The sequence below is a fragment of the Marmota flaviventris genome, chromosome 14 (genome assembly GCF_047511675.1).
Source record: "Marmota flaviventris isolate mMarFla1 chromosome 14, mMarFla1.hap1, whole genome shotgun sequence".
In the NCBI taxonomy this organism is placed as follows: Eukaryota; Metazoa; Chordata; class Mammalia; order Rodentia; family Sciuridae; genus Marmota; species Marmota flaviventris.
Window position 1 is genome coordinate 50,580,154 of NC_092511.1, and position 27,658 is coordinate 50,607,811.

Consider the following 27,658-nt stretch of genomic DNA (forward strand, 5'->3'; position numbering starts at 1 on the left):
TTGGTCTCAGGGTCAATGGTCAGTCACACCCCCACAAGGACGGGCTCTCCAGAACGCCTCACACCCAGTCAGGGAGGTGCCCAATCACATGCGAAAACAGCTTCCCACAAAGCACTCTACTACTGAGCTAGAACTCCAGCCCATGGAATACGTTCTCTTGAGCTGCTTACTGTCTCACTGGTTACCAGGGATTCTGCACCTCCATTTGCTGCCATGTAATTTCCATTGTTAACTGTTTTCCCCTAAAATTGAAAATACTTAAAAAAAATTTTAACCTAAGATTTCATCAGGACATAATTACTGTACCTGTTAGCATTTTGATAATTATTACTCCGGAAGTATTATGTAACAATGTTTATCGTGCACTTATCAGTATGAACACTGCCATGCATACATACATCTTTGTGCCCTGATGCTATTATTTCCTCAGGACAAATATGAGCAAAAAGTATGCATAGTTTTTTCTTTTCTTTCTTTCCTCTTTGGTGCGGAATTCAAACTGAGCCTCATACATGCTAGTCAAGTGCTTTACCACTGAGCTACATCCTCAGCTGGATGTATGATTTTTTTTTTTTTGAGAGAGAATTTTAATATTTATTTTTTTTAGTTTTCGGCGGACACAACATCTTTGTTCGTATGTAGTGCTGAGGATCGAACCCGGGCTGCACGCATGCCAGGCGAGCACGCTACCGCTTGAGCCACATCCCCAGCCCGGATGTATGATTTTTTTAAAGGCTTTTATTATTGCCAAACTTGCTTTGGAAAGTTTATACCAGTTTACACACCAACCAGATTTCACCGCAACACAGGTGCTATCAATTTTATTATCTTAAGCAATCTCATGTACTTTTATCTTTTTCATTAGCAGTGATATTGAACTTTTTCATGTAACAGTCTATATTTCTTTGGCAAATGGCTTATTGATGTCCTTTACCTATTTTTCTATGGTAATCTTTTCTCACCAACTTGAAACATTCCTTTATATAACAGGAACATTAATACCTTGACTATCATTAGTAAAAATCACCTCTCCTCTTAGCTCAGGAATTTTTTTCTCCTGTCCTGTTTAAGATATGACATTTGTTTCAGTTTCTAAAAGCTTTTTAAATTGCTTTCAACTAATTATGTCCTTAGTTAAAATTGCTTATCAAAGGTATGAGAGCTAAGTTTTAAGAAACAAACATACTTTAGAATACAGGATATTTGCATAAAGTATTACCCACAGATTAATAACTGCAAAGGGGAAAATATGCAAAGGAGAGATCTTTTGGCTACCACTTTATTGGGTGATCAAATTTAACATCATTAGAAATGGAATGATCTCACTTTTTTTTTTTTTGTATGTCACGGAGCAAAGGTTATTACAGTGTGAAAGACCAAAGGAAAGCCACTAAAACTGTCTCTACCTAGGAAAATAGTAAATCAGAATCAGGTCATTCCTGGAAGGATAATGGAGGCTAGTGCCAGTCACGGACTTAAGGATGTGGTGGTGGTGATTCCCACTAACTTCCCTCTCAACCTGCCTTTCTGACCTTTGCAGAAGACAGGTGGATTTCAGAGAATAACAGTGGATTATTTTAAGCTTAATCAAGTGGTGACTCCAATTGTAGCTGCTGTACCAGATACGATTTAACTACTTGATCAAATTAACATATCTTCTGATACCTGGTATGCGGCTACTTAACTGACAAAATGGATTTTTCTCCCTACTGGTCCATAAAGTCTATCAGAAGTAATTGCTTTCAACTGGTTAAGGGCAGCAATATACTGTTATTATCCAATTTCAGGATTTTATGTCATAATTTATTTTAAAGGATCTTATGTACAAAACATTTGCATGCCAATGGATGGGAGATAATTATGCAAGTCCAAGAGTCTTCTATATAGGTGAAATTTCTGAGTTCAGTACTGTACAGTGTGTTGATATCCTTTCTAAAGGTGAAGGAAAAGTTGTTACATCTGGTGCCTCATATAAAAGAAGGACATCTAATGAACCTCTTTGGACTTTGGAGGAAACATTTCTCATTTGGGTTTGTTATTCTAACCCATTTACTGACTCAAAATACTGATAGATTCAAATGGACTCTGGAGCAGGCAACTTTGCAACAGGCCCAGGCTACTGTGCAAGTTGTTCTGATGCTTGGGGATATGACCCAGCAGATTCAATGAAGCCTGAAGTGGCAGTGGCAGATAAAGAGATGTTTTTTGGAGACTTTGGCAGGCCTCTGTTGAAATGCAGCACAGACCTTGAAGCAAAACTCTGCCACCTACTGTAGATGACTCTTTTGAGAAAAAGCTTTTGGCCTGCTACAGGATCTTAGAAAGAGGAAATGCTTAACCATGGGCAACCACTAACATAACCTGATTTGCCCCTAATGGACATGTAGACCCACTAAACCATGAATTGGACATGTAGAGCAGTATTCTATCGTCAAATAAAAATGGAATATACATGATTGGGCCTTAGCAGGCTCTGAGGGAATGTTACCATGGTCTACACTCCTGCTTACCAGCCTGCACTTAAGGCTTCAACCATTACCAACACTAAGATGACAGGGGAAGAGAATGCTCAAACCTGATTTATAGAAGGGTTCTGTGATATGCAGGCACCACCCCAAAATAGGCAGGTGCAGAACTACAATGCTTCTCTGGGACATCCCATAAGGGTAGTAGTGAAGGGAAATCCTTCTTGGATCAATGTACCTAGTTGTACACTTTGGAAGGAGAAATGATACGTAGGTTCACTGGTTGTAAGAAAAGGTTTGGCTAGATGGCTATGGACCTGTAAGGGACATGACTGATAACTGGTATTGGGATAATTGGTAAATAGTTTGGGGAAGAGGTAATGTGGACCTATCTGGGCAAAATATATGAAGGAATTTACATCTCATGTGAATGTTCACTAGATTGTTACCTCAGAAGAAAGTGGAGAAGACAGACCCACTCCAGGGAGCCTGGAGTACACATAAAGTGGTCATGGTGGCAGGGATAAAGGTTATAGATGGGCTTAGCAGCGTGGATTTATACTCTCCGAAGATGTCCTAGATGTGATCACTGAAGAGCACCCAACCTGCTAGCAGCAGGAACCAACACTGAGTTCCCAAAATGGCACCACACTCCAGCTACCAGGTGGCATGTTGATTATCCTGGACTACTTCCCTCACAGAAAGAGCAGTGTTTTGTCCTTACAGGGACAGACACTAGATTGGATTTGTCATCCCTCCACGCAGTATTTCTGCCAGAACTACCATCTGTGTAAACAATGCTCATGCACTGCCCCAGCCCTATTTGTGATCAAGGTACTCCAACAAAAAGTATACTAGCTAAAATGTGTGGGGAACGGGCAGAAAGTGGCTAAAACATGGGGAAAGACTAGTTGGATCTTACACTGTTCATGATGAGACAATGATGCTTGGATGAGACAGTGGCAATCAATGTTTAAAACTGGAACAAGACAACCTGATTAAAAAAATCCTTTTGATCCTACATGTGTTTTTTTGTGTGTAGTACTGGGGATTGAACACAGGCCTTGTGCATACTACTAGGCTACCACTCTGTAACTGAGGTACACCCCCATTTCTGCATATATTTTTATTTATAGAAGGAATCCCAGAATGATCGGTGGTTATTCTTAGAGAAAGGTAAGAGATTGTAAAGGGAGATTTTCATGTTTTTTTATACATAAAAATAAATAAAATAAAGATACTGTGTTCACCTACAGCTAAAAAAAAAAATCAGTGTAAAAGCAAACTTTTTTGGCGGGTTGGGGGGGGGAGGATGTTTTTCAGAAGTATCAGACTTGATACAACATCGGGAGGGAATTAACCTGTTTGAAACCAAATATTTAATTTTTTCATTAAAGTGTTAATACAATTTCAGGCAAATGCAAACTAGAACACAAAGCCCAGGAAGTCAGAGGAACAATCTTCCAGAAAACAAGGAACACCAAGGCCATCATCTTCCACTTTAATCCCAGTAATTGGTGGCCAAAATGGTGCCAGCCAGCCAATGTTATCCAGATTATCGAGTGTTTACCTGAAAAGAAAAAAAACTTAGGTTTCAAAACTTATGATATCTTAAAATTGAAAGATGTTTCAATTATTCAACCCCCCCGCCCTTGGTACTTGATATTGAATCCAGGGACACTTTAACATTGCGCCACATGTATCTCCAGTCCATTTTGTTTTTTATTTTGATACTGGGCTGTCCTTGAACTTGCTGTTACCCTTGAACTGGCCATCCTCCCACCTCAGCCTCCAGATTTACTAGGATCATGAGTGTACAACTGCACCAGGTTCTCTCTCATTTGTACAGGTGAAAAACACTATAAGCTCATAACCTTCATAATTAGCAAACATTTATCATTAAAACTAAACTTGTAGAGCAATTTACAACATATATATACTTACCACGTCATCAATTTTCAGAATGCTCCGGACAGTTTCAGTTGCTAGAGTCAGAGCACTGACTGAAACCAACAGGGGCTGTACAACCATTTCTTCCAAAATGTTAGAAATACCACCCTGCAAATCACCAGAAGTTGATTTTATTTAAAGTGTTTGTAATTCTACACATTAGCAACCACCAACTTGTCACCAGTACGCTAAGACCTTTTCAAATCTATTTTTCTCTTGGTTCTAGGTAAGGCTAAAGTAAGATATTCTAAGCTCTTTCCTACATCTTTTTTTAATCCCGGGGATTTAACCCAGAGGCACTTTACCACTGTGCTACATCCCTAGCCCTTTGCATTCTGAAATGGGGTTTCACAAAATTGTTTAAGGTCTCATGATGTTGCTGAGGCTGGCCTGGAATTTACAAATCCTCCTTCCTCAGACCCCAAAGCCACTGAGATTACAGGCCTGTGCCACTGCACCCAGCCAACTCCAGAACAACTTCTAGATATGGTTTCCTTAAAAAAATCCCAGCAAAGTTAGGTAGATTACTATAGTAGTTAAAAAATTCTGAGATATTGGTCGTAGCTCAGAGGTAGAGCGCTCACCTAGCATGCGTGAGGCACTGGGTTCGATCCTCAGCACCACATAAAAATAAAATAGATATTGTATCCACCTATAACTAACCTTCAATGCTTAAATCAGTGGTGAGTCTTAATTCTGAATCAGGCCAAATTGGTCTACTATTCCTTTACATCTCCTATTTCCTATCTTAAAGTCTCTACTACACCATCCTAATACTTAAAAAATTTTTTTAGTTGTAGATGGATACAAGATCTTTATTTATTTATTTTTATATGGTGCTAAGGATCAAACCCACTGCCTCACACATGCCAGGTAAGAGCTCTATCACTGAACTACAATCCTACCCCACCACTCTAATCCCTTTTATCTCAGCCTAAAAAAAAAAAAAAAGAACACCCCAAAAGAGTCCCAAAACTTTGCATTGGCTTACCCTCCTGCTTACAAAATTTTACTGGTTCTAAACCACTGGAAGAAAAATGCCTGTCTCAATACTCTAGGGTATTCTCATTCTAGCTTTTTATCTTTCCAACTTTAGTATTTACTATATCACCAACATTGGCCTCTCCCCTGTATACCAGTACGTCCCTCTCTGAAATTTCCTCATCCCCTAACCAAAGTTGTATAATCATAGAAGTTTTTCGTAACCAGGTCATACTGTCCTGTGGAGTTCTGTACTATTCAAAAAATAACGTCTTGGATTACTAGTTTCCCCCCATCACATATTGCCTCACTTAAGCATTAATTAAAAAGGGGAATATTATTGCTGTTTCATGTGTTTACATTACTAAACCAGCTGATGCTCAAGCACAGGAGAAATGGTTAGTATTTATGTAGTATTAGTAATACATTTAGTCTTCACAATATACCTGACATTATTATCTCTATTTTACCAACTGAGGAAATTGAAGCACAGACTAAATATCTTGCTAAAAATAACATCAATAAGTGGCAGAGTTAATAAACAAATAATATTTCCCAATTAAGGCATCATTTTCATTCTCAAAGGCACCATTAACCCGCAGCAGATCTCATCTTTAAATTAAAAAAAAAAAAAAAAATACTACTTTTCACTACAAAGCCTTCCATTACAATCATAAGATTTTCAATGTTTTTATATTAACATATTCTGCAATAATTAAAAGGACTTTTGCTGTTACCTTTCGAACATTAATGCCTGTAGTTTTTTCTCCTTGGGCATGCCGATTTCTTAGTTCTGTTACTGTAGAAATGGGATTCAGGCCAGCATTTTCAGCTAGTGTAGATGGAATGACCTCCATAGCATCTGCGAAAGCACGAACACAATAGGATTCCATGCCACTCAGTGTTCGTGAATATTCAGTCAATCGTAGGGCCAACTCTATTTCTGGAGCACCACCTCCTGCAATAAGCGCCCTGAAAATACAAAATATGTTTAGCTTATTTTAATCCAACAGAAAGCTATTTTTAATAATTTATGATTTATACTTTAAAAAAAGCCAAAATAGTTTTTTTTTTTTTTTTTGCGGGGGGAACATGGATTACTGAGGGGCACTTTACTACAGACTCATATCCCCAACTCTCTTTTTTTCTGAGACACAGTCCAAGTTGACTAGGGCTTTGCCAAGTCGCTGAAGCTATCCTTCTTGAACTGGGTGATCCTCCTGCCGTGTCTCAATCTTTGAGCTGAATAACTGGGATTACAGGTATGTGCCACTGTGCCCAGCAAAATGTTGTTTCTCTATTTTTATGTGGTTGCTGAGGATTGAACCCAGTGTCTCACATACACACTAGACAAGCACTCTACCACTGAGCCACAACCCCAGCCCCAAATACAGAAGTTTTAATGTTCAAAATATTACTTAGTTAATGTTAACATTTACATTACCTCTTCTTCACTAAGCAGCGAATAACACACAGGGCATCATGAATGGAGCGCTCAGCTTCTTCAATCACCAGTTTATTAGAACCACGAACAACAATTGTAACAGTTTTTCCAGGGCTTGCACAGCCTGTAATCTTTAGTAAACAACTTTCAGATTAGGTATCTGAGGCCAAGATGAAAAATAAAACCTAAAACCAACCCAGGTGAACGAAAGCTAATTATCATAATAAACACTAGTTACCTTGAGCAGTTTGCCAGAACCATTTAAATTGACCTCTTCAGCTAATTCAGCAGAACCCAGCATGTCAGCAGTGAATTGGTCAATATGAGCAACTGGTTTGGTTCCAATTGTCTGAATCAAAGAATCAAATCCTCAAATTATCACATTTATTTGATCAATGAACACTCTACATAAACAGATGTTAATATTTTACCTTACAAATGAATTCAATGTCTTCTCTTTCAATATCCTTAATCACCATAATCTTCATCTTATTCAGAAAATGTAACGCAAGATCACTAAGAGCATCTCTAAAATACAAAATTAGTATTTAGTTAATACTAATTAAAATACATTTTGCTATTCAAGAGCTTTTTTTTTTGGAGGGGTTGTGGGGAGGGTTACTTGGGATTGAAACTCAGGGGCACTCAACTACTGCCACATCCCCAGCCCTATTTTGTATTTTATTTAGAGACAGGGTTCTCACTGAGTTGCTCAGAGTCTCAATTTTGTGGGCTCTGAACTCAAGATCCTGCTGTCTCAGCCTCCGAAGCCGCTGGGATTACAGGTGTACACCATCAAGCCCAGCTCAATAGCTTTTAAGCTTTAAAATTATTTTATGTTGTTCAAATGGCCAATTTTTACATTAAGTTCAAAATTCTAAAATCAATTTCCAATTCTACTGAAAATTATTATAACTGTGAAACTTTTTAAAATGGACTTTCTCCCCAAACCATAAACCACGAGAGAATTAGATCATTTTTGTTAATAAGTGCATTTTTGTAATTCAAATTTTAATGATACTTCATGAATTTAGAAATGTGATTCAGACTCTAGAAATTTACACTTTCCCACAAATTATCTGTAAGGATCCTTTTAACAACCCTATGATACTGAAAAGGTAGATATTACTATCTGTTTCAATTATCTCTGTTGAACTTGCAGACTAAGTTTTAGGTGCAATTTATTCAAGGTCACTAGCTATTATATAACTTGGAACTGTCTTCCAATTGCCCATCAAGGACACTACAAAAATATCCATAGTACTTTCTGGTATAACAAACCAATGGAGGAAAACAGGAATGTGCCTACCTGTCAGAAAGAAAATATCAAAGGAGGAAAAAAAGGGATCAGTTCACACTTTGGAGAATTCCTTTGATCTATTTACTATCTAAACATTCCCAGGAAAATAAAATTAAAAAAATTTTTGATAATATTTTATTTATTTTTTAAACAATATTGTTAAATTGCTCAGGCTGGCCCTGGACTTTTTTTTTTTAATCTTTCTTTTTTTGGTGTAGATGGACATGATACCTTTAATTTATTTACTTTTATGTGGTGCTGAGGTTTGAACCCAGTGCCTCATACTTGATAGGCAAGTGCTCTACCACTGAGCTACAACCCCAGCCCCGGCCTTGAACTTTTAATCCTCTTGCCTCAACCTTCTGAGTAGCTGGGATTACAGGTGAGCCCAACTGCATGCAAATTAGCTTTTAAAAAACAAGTCATTTCATTTACTTGCTATTAAAGACCTTGGTGGTACACACCTGTAATCTTAGCAACTTGGGAGGCAGGTTTAGACCGGAGGATTGAAAGTTTAAAGCCAGCCTGAGAAACTTAGTAACATCCTAAGTAACTGACTTGGACCCTGTCTCAAAATTAAAAAAAAAAAAAAAAAAGAGTTAAAATGAATAAATATATAAATAGATAAAATAGATAGATAGCACTGGGTATGTAGTAGCTCACTGGTAAAGTATCCCTGGGGTCAATCTCCAATACCAAACAAAAGCATGGTCTAGCAAGATTATATACCCCATATTATACTAAAGGGAAAAGAAAACACCTTTTTAAAAAAATTACAGAATTGAGTAAATTTCTTTCTTTCCTTTTTTTTTTCAGTTCTCGATGGACCTTTATTTATATGTGATGCTAAGAATCAAACTCAGTGCCTCGCACATGCTGGGCAAGCACTCTACCATTGAGCTACAACTCCAGCTCAAGAAACCACTTATTAATATTTTTTTAATATTTATTTTTTTAGTTGTAGTTAGACACAATACCTTTATTTCACTTATTTATTTTTATGTGGTGCTAAGGATCGAACCCAGTGCCTCATGCATGCAAGGCAAGCACTCAACCATTGAGCTACAACCCAGCCCACCACTTTTTATTATTAATAAAAATATAATAATGCTCTAAAAGGTAGATTCAGATTCACTCTAGGTTTCTTGTGACTTACTCAGCTCACCATTTCTTAAAAATACAAAACCAAAAACAAACAAAAAACTCTAGTGGGGAAATCACAGTATTTTGTGTAGTTATAATGCACTAGTTAAAAAAAAAAAAAAAATAAGGGGGGAAAAAGTAAAGAAATGCTAGTTAGGGCTGGTTCAATGGTAAAACATTTGCCTGGCCTGCAAGATACTCTGGGAATCAGCTAGTAGTTATCCAAAACCAATTATAATTAAGAGATGAACAAAACACAGTCCCACCTTAGGATAGACTTCTGTATCAGAAGGACATTACATCCTGTTTTTTTAATTTGCTTCACTAAATTTAAAATATAGGCTCTCTCTTCTCGAAGTACTCGGTCCATCTGGGCATAGTCGGAAACTACTATTTGATTATCCATCTGTTTAAAAAAAGAACTTATTAATAGTATGTACAGTTAAAGAGATTTCAAGTCAGAAGAATTTTAAGTAAAATTATATATAAAGTCAATGAAAAAGCACACAAAACAATACAGACATACATAGAAAAGTCTGGAAAAATACACATATACACACACTTCACAGTCTTTTACTCAACTATATCCACTATTGTCTTATAAGAAAATTTTAAAGCTCAGCGCCTACTTGTAATCCTATGAACTCCAGAGGTCTGGTAGGAAAATTATAAGTTTGAGGCAGCCTCAATAATACAGTAAGGCCCCAAGCAACTTAGTGAAATCCTGTCTCAAAATAAAAAACAGAATATATAACTCAGTGGCAAAGTACTCCTGAGTTCAATCCCTAATACCAAAAAAATAAAACAACAAAAAAACCCAAAACATTTTTGATAATCATGTAAGGAATGGCAATCTTTTTCACATAAATATTCTCTCTCTCTCTCTACACACATACACACTCACCTATAAACAGCTTCAGTTGCATCTTTTTTACTCTATGGCTTTTCAAAAAGTGTGCAGGGCACAGCAGTGCACATCTATAATCTGAGCCACTTGGGAGGCTTCGGCAGGAGGATCACAAGTTCAAAGCCAGCTTTAGCAACTTAGTGAAGCCCTAAGCAACTCAGCGAGACCCTGTTGTCTCAAAATCAGTAATAAAGGGCTGGGGATATGGCTCAGTGTTTTAAGTGCCCCTGGGTTCAATGCGCACTACCATAAATGAACAAGTAATGATATGCCGAGAAGTAGCAAGGACAAATCCCTTTATGTTACCACATTAAACTACATTAATTTTTGTATGGGTGAAACTTTAAAGAGACAAAATACAAAACAGGAAACCGGTATGGTAGCATAAGGAATTATGAGAGCAAATCTTGAGATGTTAACCACCTCTTTGAGAGAATGGCACTCATACTAATAGATATTGGACTATCTTAAGTAAAAAGCAATTTCTTCATAATGTATATAAGCAAACTGATTTAAGATTCCATTTATATAAAAAACATTGGTAGCAACTGCACAGATGAAGTTCCTGTTCTTAAAAAGCTAGAAAGAATCTGAAAATTCCACAAACACTTGTAACTTATCTGATACATATTTCCAATCATAATTTATGTTCTAATGTGAAGTATATCACAGAATTTCAATGATTATTCAATTAAGGCTACAGACTTGTCACCAGTGATAACAACACTATTTTTGTCTCAGTTTATGGATCCATTTGAGATTTATAGGTCTTTATTTTGTTGGTGTTAAGGATCAAACCAGAGCCCTGCATAGGATATGCAATACTTTACCACTGAGCTACCCAGGCCAAGATTTTTTTTTTTTTAATCACTAGTATCAACATTCCCCCCACCCTTTTCTAAAGGTGATGAGGAATGATTGAGACCAGTGAGCTATATCCTCAGCCCTTCCTAAAAATTTATTTTGGTACGGGGTGGGGTGGGGGTGGGGTTATTAAACCCAGAGGAACTTAACCACTGAGCCATATCCCCAGCCCTTTTAAATATTTAGAGACAAAGCCTTGTTCAATTGTTGAGGCTGGCTTTGAACTCTCAATCCGAGCCATTGGGATTATAGGCATACACCACTGTGCCCAGCCTTTTCTAATTTTTGAGACCCGAGCTCACTAAGTTGTCTAGGCTGGTCTCAAATACAACTCTCCTGCTTTAGCATCTTGAGCAGCTGGGATTACAACATGTATCACTACATCCAGTAGCATTTTCTATCTTTATTTTAATGAATAAACACCTCAGTTAGTAAAAAGTCAAACTATAAAAAGGAAACCAGTTTCATTTGGAATCTACTTACATCAGTTTTGGGAGCAGATAAGCAAAATTGAATAAGCCCAATTTTGGCTTTTTCGACTCTGTTTATGCCCGAATTTGCCACTTTTTGGGTGAGAACTAGTCCTTCCACCAATTCACAGTCATCAATTGTTCCACTAAAAGGGAAAAAAAAAATATTAGAAATGGTGGAAATCTGAAAGTTTAACCAGTCTTGAATAGATTAAAAATCATCAATCCAATCATTAGCCTCACATTAGTATCCCATTCCCAGAATACTCTGATCTTCTATTGTCTTACCATAATAAGGGAATATAAATAACAGTTTGAGATTCCTATAGGAACATATGTTCTCAAGAAAACAAAACCAGAAAGAAAGCAAGCTTTGTGACTTTCATCTAGGTATTTTTCATTTAACTAGACTTATTTTTGACAATATGAAAGTTATAAGAGACTTATAGAGATGCTTACCCCAGCTTCTTAACTATTTTAATATCTCTTAGGTCTACACTAGTAGCCGTGGCTGGATCAATCACTTTCATCACTGCATTTACACTCATTGGAGAAAGCAGACTTGAATACTGAGAGACAACCTAAAATTATTGAAAAACAAACAAACAAAAACCAGTTAGCCTGAATTCTTATCTCCTTTTTTGGGTGGGATGGGGAAAGAAAACCACATGATTGGACACTGTATATAAAATTGCCTTGTTCAGCCAGGGGCACAGACTAAAAATACCCATTTGTTTTTCTTTTTTTAAATTAATATAGTATTTGGGACTGTCCAGATTACCAAAAGTTTTATAGGACACCCAAAAGAGCATCCTACTAATTTTATATGGAGGTTTCCTACCTAAAATAAACGTGATCAAGTTATGCATGTAATACTGAGGGGCTGGCAAAACGGCTAATGGTTAACATTTATTGGTCACTCATTATATACAGGAAATGGCTATAGCACTTTATATATTATTTGTTTTGTTTTTGGTGCTGGGGATCTAATCCAGAGACTTGTGCATGCAAGGCAAGCACTCTACCAACTGAGCTATATCCCCAGCCCTCACTTCACATATTATTAACCTCATTCACTCACTCTCTTCTTTTTTCCAGGGCCAAAGACTGAACTCAGGGCCCTGTGTATGCCAGGCAAGCACTCTGCCACTGAACTAACAACTGGACTAAAACAGAGGCCAAGTCATATGCCCAAAGTCACACAACTTAGTTGTGAAGCCAGCAATGAACATGAACGGTGTAGATTCTATAACTAGTGCTTGTAACCATTATGCCATATTAGTTCTGGGGAGTATTCAACATCACTTAGTGTCACTAATACTATCTAGCTTTCCACTTAACATTTAAAGAAAATGAATATGTGGATTTAATACCGAAATTTTTATATTATAAATGTTCCCCAAAATGTAAAAGTTCATCACTGCTTTAAAGCTGTAACTAAAAACCAAAAATGGACTTGATACATATTACTCTTTTGTTAGCCCTATCGATAATTTAAATTCATAATTTAATCCAATTCAGTTTTACAATTTAGTTACCTAGTCTCTCAAGACTTAACCATTCCCTCGTGCTTGTCTCACCTTTGAATTCAATGAAGTGGTTGCACTATTCAACAAAGTTTCTCTGTCACTCAGTTCCACAGGTCGAGACATGTCAGTCAAAACTTCAATACCCTTTTCCAAAGCTTTCTGGAATGACTCGGAAATGATGGTTGGATGAATCCCTGACATTTATGAAAGTCTAGTTATTTAATTGTAACAGATAATCTATGTCATGACTTAAAAATTTTCTACTCATTAAAATATCACTCACCAATACTTTTTCTTTCTTGTGGTGCTGGGGAATGAACCCAGGACCTCACATGTTAGGCAAGTGCTACAGCTCTGAGCTATATATATCCCCAGTCCACAAGTATTCTTTTTTTAAAAAAAATTTTTTTTTAAGATCAACAGAATGCCTTTATTTTATTCGTTTATTTTTATGTGGGTGCTGAGGATCAAACCCAGTACCTCCTGCATGGTAGGCAAGCATTCGCTCTGCCACTAAGCTACAGCCCCAGCCTCCACAAATATTCTTAATACAAACTAATTTATGCTTCTGTTAGAAACATCAAGGTTTATATAAATTTAACTGCTAACCTTGGCTAATAATTTACTTCTACTTAATCTGAAACAAATTCATGTAGATACTGAAGGTTGAGACCAAGTTTTATATTTTTCAAAACATCACACATCTACATAATAAATAAGAGTAACAGGAAAATCACTACTATGATTAAGCACTATTTACCAAAGAACCCTCATTTTCCCTCCCAAATCATATCTCACAATCTAAGATTAATAAAAATAATAGCACCTCTTCATTTCTGAAAAGTAAAACTCTACTGAGTACTATATGGAAAAAAGAGTAACTATTTCAAATCAGTATTATATTACTTAAGATAACTTGGCTTCCTCTAAATTTTTAAAAACTTTTCTGCTTTTTTATTCAGTAACAAATTACCTCCTACCTACCTTTCTGAAGAAGCTTGGTACAGGAATCTAAGAGAGAGCCAGCAATGATGACCACTGATGTGGTGCCATCTCCTGCTTCTATATCTTGAGCTTTAGACAGCTCTACAAGCTAAGTGAAAAGAACATGGCAAATGACTCAGTAAAAAATGAGAACCCAATAACATCAAATTCTCACATCAATCACAAACTGAAATTAAAGATTCAACATAATTCTTGCCTGACTTGGATTTCATTTTAAAATGAAAGCTGTACAGTTGCAGTACAAGACATTATTCTCATAAAATTTTACACAAGGCCATATTATGATTTCTGATTCAGACTGTGGTGTAAAGAGAAGTTCTCAAAAAATTCTCTGAAAAGTTGTCATCAGGCTGGAGATATCGCTCAGTTGGTAGAGCGCTTGCCTTGCATGCACAAGGCCCTAGGTTCAATCCCCAGCATCTCTCTCTCTCGCACACACACGTTGTCAAAAAGCATCAATGGCTGGGCACAGTGGTACATGCCTGTAATTCTAGCATTTTGGGGGGTCTGTGGCAGGAGGATCACAAGTTCAAATCCAGCCTCTGCAACTTAGTGAGACCTTGTCTCAAAAAACAAAGTGAAAACAAACAAAAAAACCCAAAGCATTGATGTTGCCAGACACAGTGGCATACATAATCATAGCAACTTGAGAAGCTGAGGGGATGCACATCAACAGTAAAGTATTCCAGCACCAAAAAGTATGAAAATTGTATCATAGGTACCCCACAGTCTTGTAAGTTATGAAATGAGGCATTCCAGATAAGGATGAAATATCAGTTTAAAGTCCTTTACCAAGCTTACCAGAACCTACCTCATATGAGCACAATCTGATTATTTTTAAAAGTCATCTTTATAAAATTAAAGGGTCTTTTGTTTTGAGATGAGTATCTCACTATGTTGCCACAACTAGACTCAAGGAATTTTTCGGGTTCAGCATGAGTGCCTGGACTACAGGCAGACAAACTATGCCTACCACAACATTTTAATAGATATGGCCTTTTTTTTACCCCCCCACCAATATGACTTCTCACTTGACATGTGAATCACAATTTTGACCCTTTGTTAAATCAGTATTTTAAATAAATGTCTGTGTAAATTTTGACAGAATTTATTTTATACACGATTAAAATTATTCTGTTGTCTGTTTGGCTGGAATTTTGTGGAGTCCTGGGTTTAATCCCTAGCACTACAAAAACAAATTGTTTTGTTATCTTTCAGCTAATGCTCATTATACTAATAATCTACACTAAAAAAAAGTATAATTTATGTTTTTATCTTCTCCTCCTCAACTGTACAGCACATTCTTATGGACAAGGACAAGGTAACTCATGTTTTACCAGCATCACCCTGAAGAGATACATAATATTCTTAAAATCGTACCTAGTTAACATAAAGAAAAAAATTTACCTGTTTAAATGCTATAATGTGACCAAATAAACAAATTTAACTCTTTACCAAATAAGCAAATTAAACTTTATCAAATATCAAACAATATACTAAAATACACAAATTGCACCTATAATTATACTCACCATTCTGGCTGCTGGATGCAACACTTGCATCTGTTTCAAAATGGTGGCCCCATCATTTGTAATGGTCACATCACCTTTTCCATCTTGAATCTGGAAGTTTTTTTTTAAAAAGCTATATTTCAATGTGACACCATAAAAGTTCTATTAAATTTAATACTTCAGAGAAATTCATTTATGTCTATACAGAGTTTAATTTCAAATTCTTTCCTTACATTGATAAAAAAAATCTAAGAACAGCCTAACTTTACAAAAGAATAATTGGCTTTGTTCAGAGTACTTTAAAAGTAAAGAAATATACATACACAAGAGGACAAAAAAGACACTATAAAGAATTGCTATAGGAGCTGGAGTTGTAGCTCACTGGTACAGCACTTGACTAGCATGTGCGAGGCACTGTGTCCATCTACAACTAAAAATTTTAAAAAAATCACTATCATTTCTGGTTTCATACTAATGATTAGAGAAACACCCTTTCTACCAGAACTCCAGAAAGATAGCACCATGTAATGTGGTTAACACAAGTAGCTTATTTCATAGTATCTTTAAAAAGGGCAAAAGGATTGGTAGGAGACATATGAATTTAGAATCCAGAGGAAATAATAATCTTTATTTCATCCAGAGAATATAATATATTGTTTTCTTTTTTGGGGGGGTTATTAACTAGCACTGAACCTAAGTGTGTACCATTCAAGTTACTGAAATGTATTTATTTTATACTGTAACTCAACAACATACAAGTTGAAATCCCACGGACCCTTACCAGGGCATCATCTACAGGAACACTGAACTCAAGTCCTGACTCCTGGACATACTTTTCATTTAACTACAAAACAAAGAATTACTTTGTGTATGGACTCTCGTTTAAAAAGCATTCAACAAAATATGAATTAAGTTGTGTTCACTTCAAAGTAATCTCTCCTTCCTCTGAACTCACAAGGTACTTTTTAAACAGCACATCTTAATCCTTTGTATTAAGTAGTAAAAATAATGGTACTTAATTAAAAGTATCGAATGATTTAGCTTTTTACCATTTTATCCATTCCTTTTGGTCCAAGGCTTGTTCTAATAGCATCAGCAACCGCTATAAAGGAAGAAGAAAAAAAATTAACCCTTCAAAAAGCAGTGTTCCTCCTTTCAAATTATCATTTTTGTCCTTATTAGGTTATGGTATACAACAATTTACTATGTACATTGGAGAAAATTCATGACTGGGCTGGGGTTGTGGCTCAGTGATTGAGGGCTTGTCCAGCACTTATGAGGCACTGGGTTCGATCCCAGAACCACATTAAAAAAAAGAAAAAGAACAAATTAAAAAAAGGTATTGTGTCCATCTACAACTACATATATAAATGTATGAAGAAAATTCACGTCTAATAGTAACATAGGAAAACAATTATTACTTTTTTTATTACTAAGTTTATGATGCTTCACATTTGTGTTATAGTCATTATGTATAGTATTTATGTTCTGCTTCTGGCAGAATACATTCTAGGGATTCCTTTAAGCATCAAAATGGTACAATCTAGTTATAAGCTGATTGGGGACTGTATTATTTCCTGTTCCTTTAAAAAGGACAAGCCAACAAAAGACTAGACTTTCTTACTATCTAATTCATTTGTTTACTTTTTCTCCCCTCCCAAGAATATAATCTCTGAGATCAAAAACTTTAGTTTTAGCAGGGCGCGGTGGTGTACAACTGTAATCCCAGTGGCTCAGGAAACTGAGGCAGGAGGATGGCAGGAGTTCAAAGCCATTCTTATCAACGGTGAGGCGCTAAGCAACTCAGTGGGACCCTGTCTCTAAATAAAATAAAAAAGGGCTGAGGATGTGCCCGAAAGGTTAAGCACCTGGGTTCAATCTCAGGTACCAAAAACCAGAAACAAACAAAAACCCCAAACTTGAGTTTTGTTCAGCAATATGAACATGGTATATATTCATGGCTAACAAAAGAAATTAACATTAACACTGTCAACAAAGCAAACCTCAATGGTATAACTCCTGAAAATGCTGTAGAACACTACACACCAACAAAATGAAAACAAAAGCATGTTATGAAACATCTCTAGATATGTCTTATTATTCCAAAGTCATGCTCCTACTAATTATCAATGAGAAAGTTTCTATTAATTCACTTAGAATTTTTCTAAGAGAAACTAAAATTGAGAAATAGTATTCTCTCCCCTTTTCTTTGACAAGTCCAGGACAAATGAGTGGTTCTTCCCCTTCTTTCTGCATACCACTGCACCTCACACACACAGATTGTCTCTATTCCTTTTATTCTCCACAATTAGCAAATGGATTACCCATACAGTATGAACAGTAACACATCACCTTATTTTATTGGTGGTATTGGGGACTGGACCCAGGGATACTTTATCCTTGAATTACATCCTAAGCCCTTTAGATTTTTTATGTTGAGAAAGGATTTCATTAAGTTGCAGAGGCTAGCCTTGAACTTGTGATTCCCTCCTGCTTCATTCTCCTGAGTTGCTGGGATTATGACCTAGCAATAATAATCTTTAAAAATTTAGCAGAACATACATTGTATAATTTTAAAACTGTATTTTACTAATTTTGTAAAACTTTGGTGAATACTACAATTTCAGGTGATATACTAGACCTGTATACCACAATTTTACAAAAGGGACTTAGAATGCTTTGTTATCTATCAATGTGAATACTCTGGAAAATTATCTGTTTTCATATAAACATAGTACTCTAGACTTCTTATATCTCTGAAAGTATTGGAAATTTAATAAAAATGATGTGGCATAAGCAAGCACAAGACTCTTAAATGACTCATGTTGAATAGTACTACAACTATTAGTACTTTTATGTATGTGCTGTTTTCCTCAATAAATGGTATCCTCATGTTTTTTTGTGGTGGCCCCCAGAATTAAAGTAAAAATAAACCCGGTAGAAGTTTTTCTCAGTTGCATTTTGTCAAAAGGATTTTGTCTGACTCAGATAAACTTATTATGTCCCTTTGCTCTATGAGATCTCCTGACTTAAGATCCACAGATTATGTTCTTAGATACTAGGTGCCTTATGTTTGAAATGTTAAGAGTATTTTTCACATTTTGTATCTTGTTTATTGAAAATTAACGATAACATATAATCGTTTGACCATCCCAATGGCCCCAGTTTCTTTCAACATCTTGACCCTTATCTATGTAAACTTAAATTATGGCTCCATAGACAATACATGAAATCAACAATCTCAATTTCTTTTTTTTTTTAATTTTTATTTTTTAGTTTTCGGCGGACACAACATCTTTGTTTGTATGTGGTGCTGAGGATCGAACCCTGGCCGCACGCACGCCAGGCGAGCGCCCTACCGCTTGAGCCACATCCCCAGCCCCTCAACAATTTCAATTTCCAGGAGTATTATTTCTTGAACTTCCAAATGAATCTAAGCATCTGCTCAATCTGACCTCTTCAACTCATTAGCCCCAAACAGGAATATTTTTTTCTTTGACCATTCAGCATCTATATTTTAGCAACATCACATTCCCAATCACTTGGGCTAATGACAGCAAATAGTTTCAAGGTGTGACATATATCATTCACATATGTGAATGATATATACACACCACATACCTACATGTGTAATCTATATTATTTATGTGCACACACATATATTGTATCATATACACATTCTCATTTAATCCTAACAGTAACTCTACAAATTAGTCATTACCTCATTCCACTAAAGAATGATCTGTAGCTGCCAAAGAAAAAACACTTTCCAGGACACTAGATCTTTCAAGATCTGGCGCCAGCCTACCTTTCCAATCTCATTGCTTCTTTGTGCATCTTATTCTCCAAACCAAATAACTCACTATACTCAATGCACAACCAGACAGGATCTCTAAGCCTTTGTTCTCACGTTTCCTTCCACACTTTACTGTTTCAACTTGATTTCTATTAATCCTCATAACTCTAAAAAAGCAAACATGTTCCTCTTCAATTTTATGGGTAAGGAAATCTCGGTTCGGAGATTAAAAATCACATAGTCACAAAAATAGAGAATGAAACTAGGGTCTTTTGATCTCCACTACTTGCCATACTATTCTTTAGAGCTAAGAAAGTGTTTCTCGACTAGAGAGATGACACAGACGTAGCTTTCCATAATCACTCTCCAAAAGATGGGTCAGTTCCCTACACCATACAATACAATGTGTCCCGCCCCAGTTTAACCGCGAAAATTACCCAATCAGACCCAATAATTGTGCCGAAGAAAACTTATTTAAACACGTTGTTGTAAGAATAAGAACTCTCAAAAATTACTGTGCAAGCAACGGTCAGTGGGCTCAATAAGCAAATAAGGATTAACTTTTAAGCATCAGATCCCAAAGAGCCGCTGCAGGCAGTCTTCAGCAGTTTGAACTGAACTGCTTTCGGCTCCAGCGTGATTAACACAAAACCCAGGTGGAAAACAACGGGCGACTAAAATCCAGAATGGATTCCGACCACTCCTTAGGCAGGGTCAGAAATTACTGGCTTAAAAAAAACCGCACACACTCAGAGAAAGAATCCCTTCATAGTGCTTCCACAGGGAAAGGGCCACCCTGAAATAACAGGAAGTGGGCCATACCCACCCAAGTTCAGGGTGAGAGAGCAGAACTTGACCCCACACTGCTGCGAGGATCAGGCTTGGGGTTGGAACGCGGGGGTGATACCTTTGGCCGCGGAAATGTTGCTGAAGCGGATCTGGGCCGGCTTGTCGCGGTCCTGATAGGCGCCTTTTCCTCGGCCGCCAGAAGCCCCAGCGGGCGCCCCGCTTCGGGGTGCTATATTCTCTGGCATGGCAAACCTGGCTAAGTCTGCCGGAGTTCAGGAAGGACGGATGGACGCGGATTCAGGTCGGCCGGACTAACGGTACGCGCCCAATGCCTTCACGAACCTTCCAGAAAACGGCGCCGGCGCCGGGAGGGGGCGGAGGTGGAGAAGGGGCCTGTCTAGTGGCGCGTCGCCGGCCTGACGTAAGAGGCTGGCCGCCGCGCGCCGGTTGAGGTGGTTGCGCGCCGGGATCCGGCACTAGGAGAGTGGAATCCCAGGGCGCTGGGGGCTGCAGGAGCGGTGGGGCGCATTCCCCGCGATGCCACAATGACAGCGCGCCATTTTTATAGGCGAGTGTTGTGGACACCACATCTCCTACTCCACCCTCCTCGATTCTGAGGTCCCCTCCCCTAAGCGGCTGGACCTATAGTAGCGGTCTTGCGCGCTTCAGTCTTGCTTCGGAATTGCTAGTTCAGTTTCCCTTTGTTCAGCCCTACGCCTGACTCCTATTTTATTATCCATTATTATCCATTTTATTCAGTTTGAAAGCGGGTTGAAGGAGACGATTTGCGATGGGTGAATGCTTTCCTTTGTTTTAAGTGTTAAGGTTAAGCGGGCGCGGTGGTGCACGCCTGTAATCCCAGCAGCTCGGGAGGCGGAGGCCGGCGGATCGCGAGTTCAAAGCCAGCCTCAGTAACTTGGCTAGGCACTAAGCAACTCAGTGAGACCCTGTCTCTAAATAAAATACAAAATAGGGCTTGGGATGTGGCTCAGTGGTAGAGTGCCCCTGAGTTCAAGCCCTGGTACCCCCCCTTCCCCCAAAAAGTGTTAAGGTTAGTTATTTCGTACTCGTTGTTATTGGGTGATAGTTAGAAGCTTAAGTATATTCTGGTTAAATGCCAGAGAACTTTTTAAAATTTGTGACCACCTGTCAAATGAAGACTGCCTGTCAGTACAACCCACTCGTCTTCTGTTGGTTTCTCCTACATAACATAGCCACTGACTCTTAGGGAGCTTACTTACCTGCTAGGCAAAATGCTAACGTTTTACATATTTTATCTCATTTAATCCTCGACAATAATCCTGTGAAATAGGTGTCATTATCTTTACTTGGTGGAGTAATGAAGTTCAAGATAGACGAGTAAGTTGATGGAAGCAGTATTCCAATACAGAGCAAAGACTGTCATATCTAACCTGCTGAGTTCTCATTACCATTGTATTTGAATTGGGAGATTTTTGTAGGAGGTTCATTCAGTATTTGTTCCCAAGTTATTAAGCCCCCATAAAGTGACAGATGCCTACTATAGGTCCAAGTATGATTGTTCCAAGGACGTGATCCTGTGATCTTGAGGTGTTTGTACACCCATCCAGGCTGTTAGCTGTAGGAGATGAACTTCCTAGGTCCCTGTGATCTGTAAGCCTTTGGGATCAACTTATCGTCAAAGAAACAATTTACTTCCATGTAGCACATAAACATTCTATGATTATTTGTTTAAACAACTTACATAATATGATAGAAATAAGTGTGTGATAATGGAGATAGCATTAATTTGAGGGTCTGAAAGTTTGGGTTTGAGTTCCAGCTCTGATGTTTATTACTATTGAGATATTGAGCAACTCATTCTGAGTCTTATTTTCCTCTTCTATAAAATAGGAAGGTTGAATTACATAATCTATAGAGGCTTATTAAACTCTAGTCCCATTAATGTAAGAAGTAGACCTGTCAGCCTCAGAAGATAGAAAATTTGAAAGCTGATGTTATTGGTTTCTTGGGACAGTCTCCATGGGTATGACAGTTGCTTTGATTATCGGAAATCTTTCAAGTTATAAGCATTTTTTTCTCTTTTTCCATTGGTTTTATTGTTATTCCTGGGATTAAACAATAAACAAATGCTTAAATTTTGCTTGTGTTAATGTGTTTATGTACAGGATTCTCCATTAGAACAGCATTTCAACAAAATTAAAAGCTTTTATAGGATACTTTATATAAACAAAACATTGTTGCTATTGTAGGATAGACATTTTTAAAAAATACTCTTATGATTGGGGATGTAACTCAGTTGAAGAGTGCTCACCCAGCATGCCATAGGTTCAATAGGTTCATGCCATAGGCCATAGGTTCAATCCCCAGCATTGCAAAAAACAATAACGACAAACTCTCCTAACAGATCCATGCAGATATAGGAGAATGTAGGAATATTGTCAATAAACAATAGCTTTATAGAATTTCTTTAATGTTTTGTAAAATAGGTTTTACAAAACAACACTTGACCAACCATCCAAAATGAGGGTTCTCTCTTGAATGGGTAATCTATCATGTCCTAGACCTCTCTGGTAATTGGAATGAGCCAGGAACTGGTACAAAAAAATTTTTTGGGGGGACAGATTTTTAAAAATATTCTCATTACAACAGTATTTCATGTACATTGTAGACATTTAGAAAAATCAGGTAAGCAAAAAGAAGAAAATAAAAACCATTCTGTTACTGAGAGATACATACTAACTATAAAGCTAGGTGTGGTGCACACCTGTAATCCCAGAAACTCTGCGGACTGAGGCAGGAGGATTGGGAGTTCAAGGATAGCCTCGGCAACTTAGTGAGACCCTGTCTCAAAATTTAAATTTTTTTCCCCTAGGGATGTAGCTCAGTGGTAAAATGCCCCTGAGTTCAATCACCAGTACTGCAAAAAATGAAATTAATTCTAGGGGAAGAAATATATCAGATATTTTTTAATATAAAGACTATCTTGCCTTTGGGCTGAAGTTGTGGCTCAGTGGTAGAGTGTATGCCTAGCACATGCAAGGCCCTAGGTTTGATCTTCAGCACCACATAAAAATAAATAAAATAAAGGTATTGTGTCCAACTACAACTAAAAAATAAAAGGAAAAAAAGAGACTGTCTTGCCTTCAAATTACTATCTTGAAAACCCAGATAAACTTTAATTAAAGCAGTCTAGTGATTCTTTTTTTAAAAATATTTTAATGTGTAGATGGACAAGATATCTTTATTTTTTATGTGGTGCTAAAAATCAAACTGAGTGTCTCATATGTGCCAGGCAACCATTCTACCACTGAGCCACAACCCCAGCCCTCTATTAGTGGTTATTAATAGACTACCAATGCTTTGAAAGGGCATTTCAATTGTTATATTAATAGAAGAGTAGGGGTAGCACAGGCATGTGGCTATATTATATATCTTCTAGTCACCTAGTATAGTTGTGTCTAGAGGCCAGGGATATGAGGAGACATCCTGCCATGCAGGAGGACATCCATGTAAAAAACCTGTTTGTTATGATTTGAGCCTAAACTGAACTCCTTTTTACATAGAAACAATGTACTTTTAGATTGGTTTTAATATATACGGACATTCCAGTTTTCCAGGTTTGTAATTACTACATTAAGTGAGAGAAGCTTTAGTTTTTGGTAAACTTTACCAATCTCTGTTTCAGAATATCATTGTTAACAATAGCAACTGCTGTCTCTTTAGAGTCACCAGCACTGCACAACTTTATCAGTTTGCATCAGCAGAAATCACAAGTAGTTCTACATGAAGATGTAGGCCTTTGTGTTGTTAAGATTTCTACAAAGTAGGCATCTGTGTTGTTAAGATTTCTACAAAGTAGAACAGGACAGGACACAAATGGGAATATTGGAGTTTGGGATAAAAACACTCCTCCTCAACAGTATTTTTTTTAAGTTATTTTTTCTAGTTGTAGATGGTCACAATATCTTTATTTACTTTTTTGTGGTGCTGAGGATCGAACCCAGGGCCTCATGCATGAGAGGTAAGCACTCTACCACTGAGCTACAAAGCAAGCCCAGCCCCAACAGTATTTAGGTTGATCTTTCAGATGTAATTAAAAAAAACAAAAAAAACAAAACAAAAACAAAAAACTATAGTCATTGCTAGTACACTTTTTTTTTTTTTTTGTACTGGGGCTTGAATACTGAGCTAGTGTCTCCATTGAACCCAGGGGCTTAAACACTGAGCTAGTGTCTCCAGCCCACCCCTCTCCTGCCGCTTTTTTAAATATTCATTTTTTAGGTGGAGTTGGAGACAATGCCTTTATTTTATTTATTTATATGTGGTGCTGAGGATCGAACCCAGGGCCCCATACACACTAGGTGAGATCTCCACCGCTGATCCACAAACCAGCCCATCTCCAGCCCTTTTAAAGAAATATTTTATCTGGAGACAAAGTCTCGCTGAGTTGCTTAAATCCTTCAAAAGTTGCTGAGGCTGGCTTTGGACTCAGGATCCTTCTGCCTTAGATGCTGAGCACTGGGATTACAGATGTGCGCCACCACGCCTGGCTGCTAGTACACTCTTATCAAATCATTAATGCAGTATCGATTATCTGTGAGAGGATTCTTTGATTTTTCACATAGAAAAAAATTTTCAATTAAGACACATTTACATCTTTTGTAAGTCACTGTTTCATATTTCTTTGAAAAAAATTTCAGGCACATATTATATGTCTTCTAGTCACCTAGTGTAGTTGTGTCTAGACACACATTGTAATTAATATAATATGAATTATTTCCTTTTTAAAATTCTAAATTATAACCAGGTCATTATATTAATTTAAAAAACTTTTTTTTGTAGTTGTAGATGGACAGCATGACTTTATCCTATTTATTTATTTTTTATGTGGTGCTGAGAATCGAACCTAATGCCTCACATGTGCTAGCTAGGCAAGTGCTCTGCCTCTGAGCTACAACTCCAGCTCCATTACATTAATTTTTAGAGAGTCAATTCACATATTTCCCAATATTTCTCATTCCTCTCTCCTCCAGTCTTTGATAACTATTACTGTCTCTATGGATTTGCCAATTTTGGACATTTACTACAAAGGGATTATCCAGTATTTGGGCTTTTTTCATTTAGCCAGATACTGGATTTTTTTTTTTTTTTCATAGGAAGGATTGAACCAGGGGTGCTTAAACACTGGGCCATATCCCCAGCCTTTTCTATTTTTTAAATTTTGAGACAGGGTCTTGTTGAGTTTCTTAAGGCCTCCTGCTAAATTGCTGGAGCTAGCTTTGAAGTCACGATCCTCTTGCTTGAGTCACTGGGATTACAGTTGTGCCATGCACCTTGCTTGGATTCCTTCGTTTAGTGTTTTTAAGGTTCATTTATGTTAGCATGTATCAGTACTTTATCTTTTTTACGCCTGAGTAATAAATGGAATTTTTGTAATTTTATGAATAGGAAGTTAAATTGTCAATACATTGCAGGATAGCAAAGAAAGCATTGGCAAAATATTTGTTATGGAAGGCAACACTGGATCAGAGCCACTGTCTAGCTGGCCATATAAGATGCATGTCTATAAAAAAGCAGTCAAGGGCTGGTGCTGTAGCTCGGTGGCAGAGCACCTGCCTAGATTTGTGAGGCACTGGGTTCGATCCTTAACACCGCATATAAATAAACAAAAGCATTCTCTCCATACACAACTACAAAAAAAAAATTTTTTTTTAAAGGTAATCAACAACGAAAGCAAACCAATTATGTCATCAGGAGATAGTTTTATTGAACAATGTTCCATAGGTAAGGTTTAGGCCGCAATTAGAGCTGAGTGGTAGATTCCATTCAGTTAATCGGCTGGCAAGTCAAAAAGTTAAACTGGTTAACAAGGGATTTCCATCAAGCAATCATCCTTTGGATAGGTTTTGGAGTGCTGAAAGAAATCAGAGGGAGTAAAGAAGCCTACATGGAATTGAATGCGTACGCCGGTGGTGCCCTTCTGTGGGGATGGGTTTTACTGAGCAAAGCTGGAAGCTGCGGTCACCGACCACTGGTTGAAAGGCCTCAAGGTTCCCAGCGTGCCTTTGCCTGGGCAATTTAGACTCACCTCGGCCGCCGTTAGAGAGCGCCTCTCAGCTGTTTGTGGGGCGGGGCTTTTGCAGACCATGGCGGGCGAGCTTGAGGGATGCAAGTCTCTGAGTGGGCTGCTGAGCGGCCTGGCCCAGGACGCTTTCCACGGGCACCGGGGCATCACGGAGGAGCTGCTGAGGAGCCAGCTGTATCCGGATGTGTCGGCTGAGGAGTTCCGTCCCTTTTTGGCGAAGATGAGGGGGATTCTTAAGGTATTGCTTTTCCTGAAGCCTCTGCCACAGAGCCCAGCCCCTTCCTTTCAGCCCTCAGACTCGCCCCAAGCCCCAAGTCTGAAAAGACTTTGCTCTTCAGATTTCTATGTAGTGGGCTCCATTCACATTGCGCCGCTTCAGATCTGAGGAGCTCATTCTGCATCCCGTCTCTTTCCTAAGGGTGACCTCTTTCTGCTCAAGGCTGACTGTCACTCTCAGGGTACTGCTTTGATTTTTTTTTTTTAAACCTTCAAGACTTCTTTTATGCCTCTTTTTGGGTGATAATCAATTTCGCGTTTCCTTGGCGTTTATGGGCTCTGGACTTTTAAAAATTAAGAGCGCTGGGTTGATCGCCAGCTTTCTTGGTTGTGGAAGTTTGAGAGCCTTAAAATGAGCCACTGTTTGCTGGCTTATTTAAGGGGTGGATTAGCCAGAATGAACACCTGTTAAGCAGTCAACTGTATGGTTAAGAGCATTTTTACCGATTGGAAGTCAAAATATGGATCAGCCTGCCCCATAAAAATATGTGAAACAAACATAGTAGGTGAAATAATTTTAATGCTTTATTTAGCCCAGTGTTTTCAAAGTATTATCACTTTATATGTAATCAGGATACAAAATATTAAGAATTGTAATTTTTTCACTAAGTCTTTGAAATCCGGTTTGTATTTTGCACTTAAAGCACATATCAATTCTAACTAACAACATTTGAAATGCACAGTAATTGCATGTGGTTAATTATTGTGGTATTGGACAACTTTGGTTTAGACCAAGAAATTAGTCATAGGACTACATCTAGTACCAAAATGTACTTTAGAAATAGACTTAAAAATAATGCTTTTTTTTTTTTTTTGTGGATTTTGAATGTGTTAGGAACTACACTAAGCATTTTACATGTTACTTCCTTTGTTTTTTGCAAAAACATGGTGAACACCCATTTCATTTCATTTTTTTTGAAGACCAGGTCTTGTTATGTTGGCCAGGTGGGTCTAGAACTCATGATCCTCCTGCCTGACCTGTGGAGTAGTGGGATTGCATAAACCACTAACAATCCTTCTATTTCTGTTAATTTGTAATCTTAAGTATCAGAGAAGGCTTTGTAGAAAATTTGACATCATACTGAGTTTTGAGTGTTTATTGTGCTTATGGGGATGAGGATAAAGGACTGCATACAGTCATGTTTTGTTGGTCTTAGGATC

General features: G+C 37.6%; 2 protein-coding genes and 1 long non-coding RNA gene across 3 annotated transcripts in view; 1 reads left to right on the forward strand and 2 right to left on the reverse strand.

Moving 5' to 3' along the window:
* Positions 1 to 3,821: 3,821 nt before the first annotated feature.
* Cct4 (chaperonin containing TCP1 subunit 4) lies at positions 3,822 to 20,530 on the reverse strand. Its single transcript, XM_027934389.2, has 14 exons — positions 20,273 to 20,530; positions 16,619 to 16,671; positions 15,591 to 15,680; positions 14,038 to 14,146; positions 13,105 to 13,247; positions 11,984 to 12,105; positions 11,538 to 11,670; positions 9,550 to 9,689; positions 7,272 to 7,368; positions 7,079 to 7,189; positions 6,841 to 6,971; positions 6,134 to 6,368; positions 4,410 to 4,523; positions 3,822 to 4,035 (listed from the first exon to the last, which is right to left on the reverse strand). The coding sequence occupies exons 1-14, from the start codon at positions 20,397 to 20,399 to the stop codon at positions 4,021 to 4,023; spliced, it is 1,620 nt and encodes a 539-aa protein (XP_027790190.1). The 5' UTR covers positions 20,400 to 20,530; the 3' UTR covers positions 3,822 to 4,020.
* A 5,348-nt stretch (positions 20,531 to 25,878) lies between these two features.
* LOC117794717 (uncharacterized) lies at positions 25,879 to 26,313 on the reverse strand. Its single transcript, XR_004618575.2, has 2 exons — positions 26,225 to 26,313; positions 25,879 to 26,050 (listed from the first exon to the last, which is right to left on the reverse strand). It is a non-coding gene; the product is annotated as an uncharacterized lncRNA (long non-coding RNA).
* The window catches only part of Commd1 (copper metabolism domain containing 1), a 179,864-nt gene continuing 178,488 nt past the window's right edge, over positions 26,283 to 27,658 (forward strand). The window contains exon 1 of the mRNA XM_027934561.2: positions 26,283 to 26,459. Within this exon, the coding sequence (XP_027790362.1) occupies positions 26,283 to 26,459 (177 nt within the window). The remainder of the gene's footprint in view (positions 26,460 to 27,658) is intronic.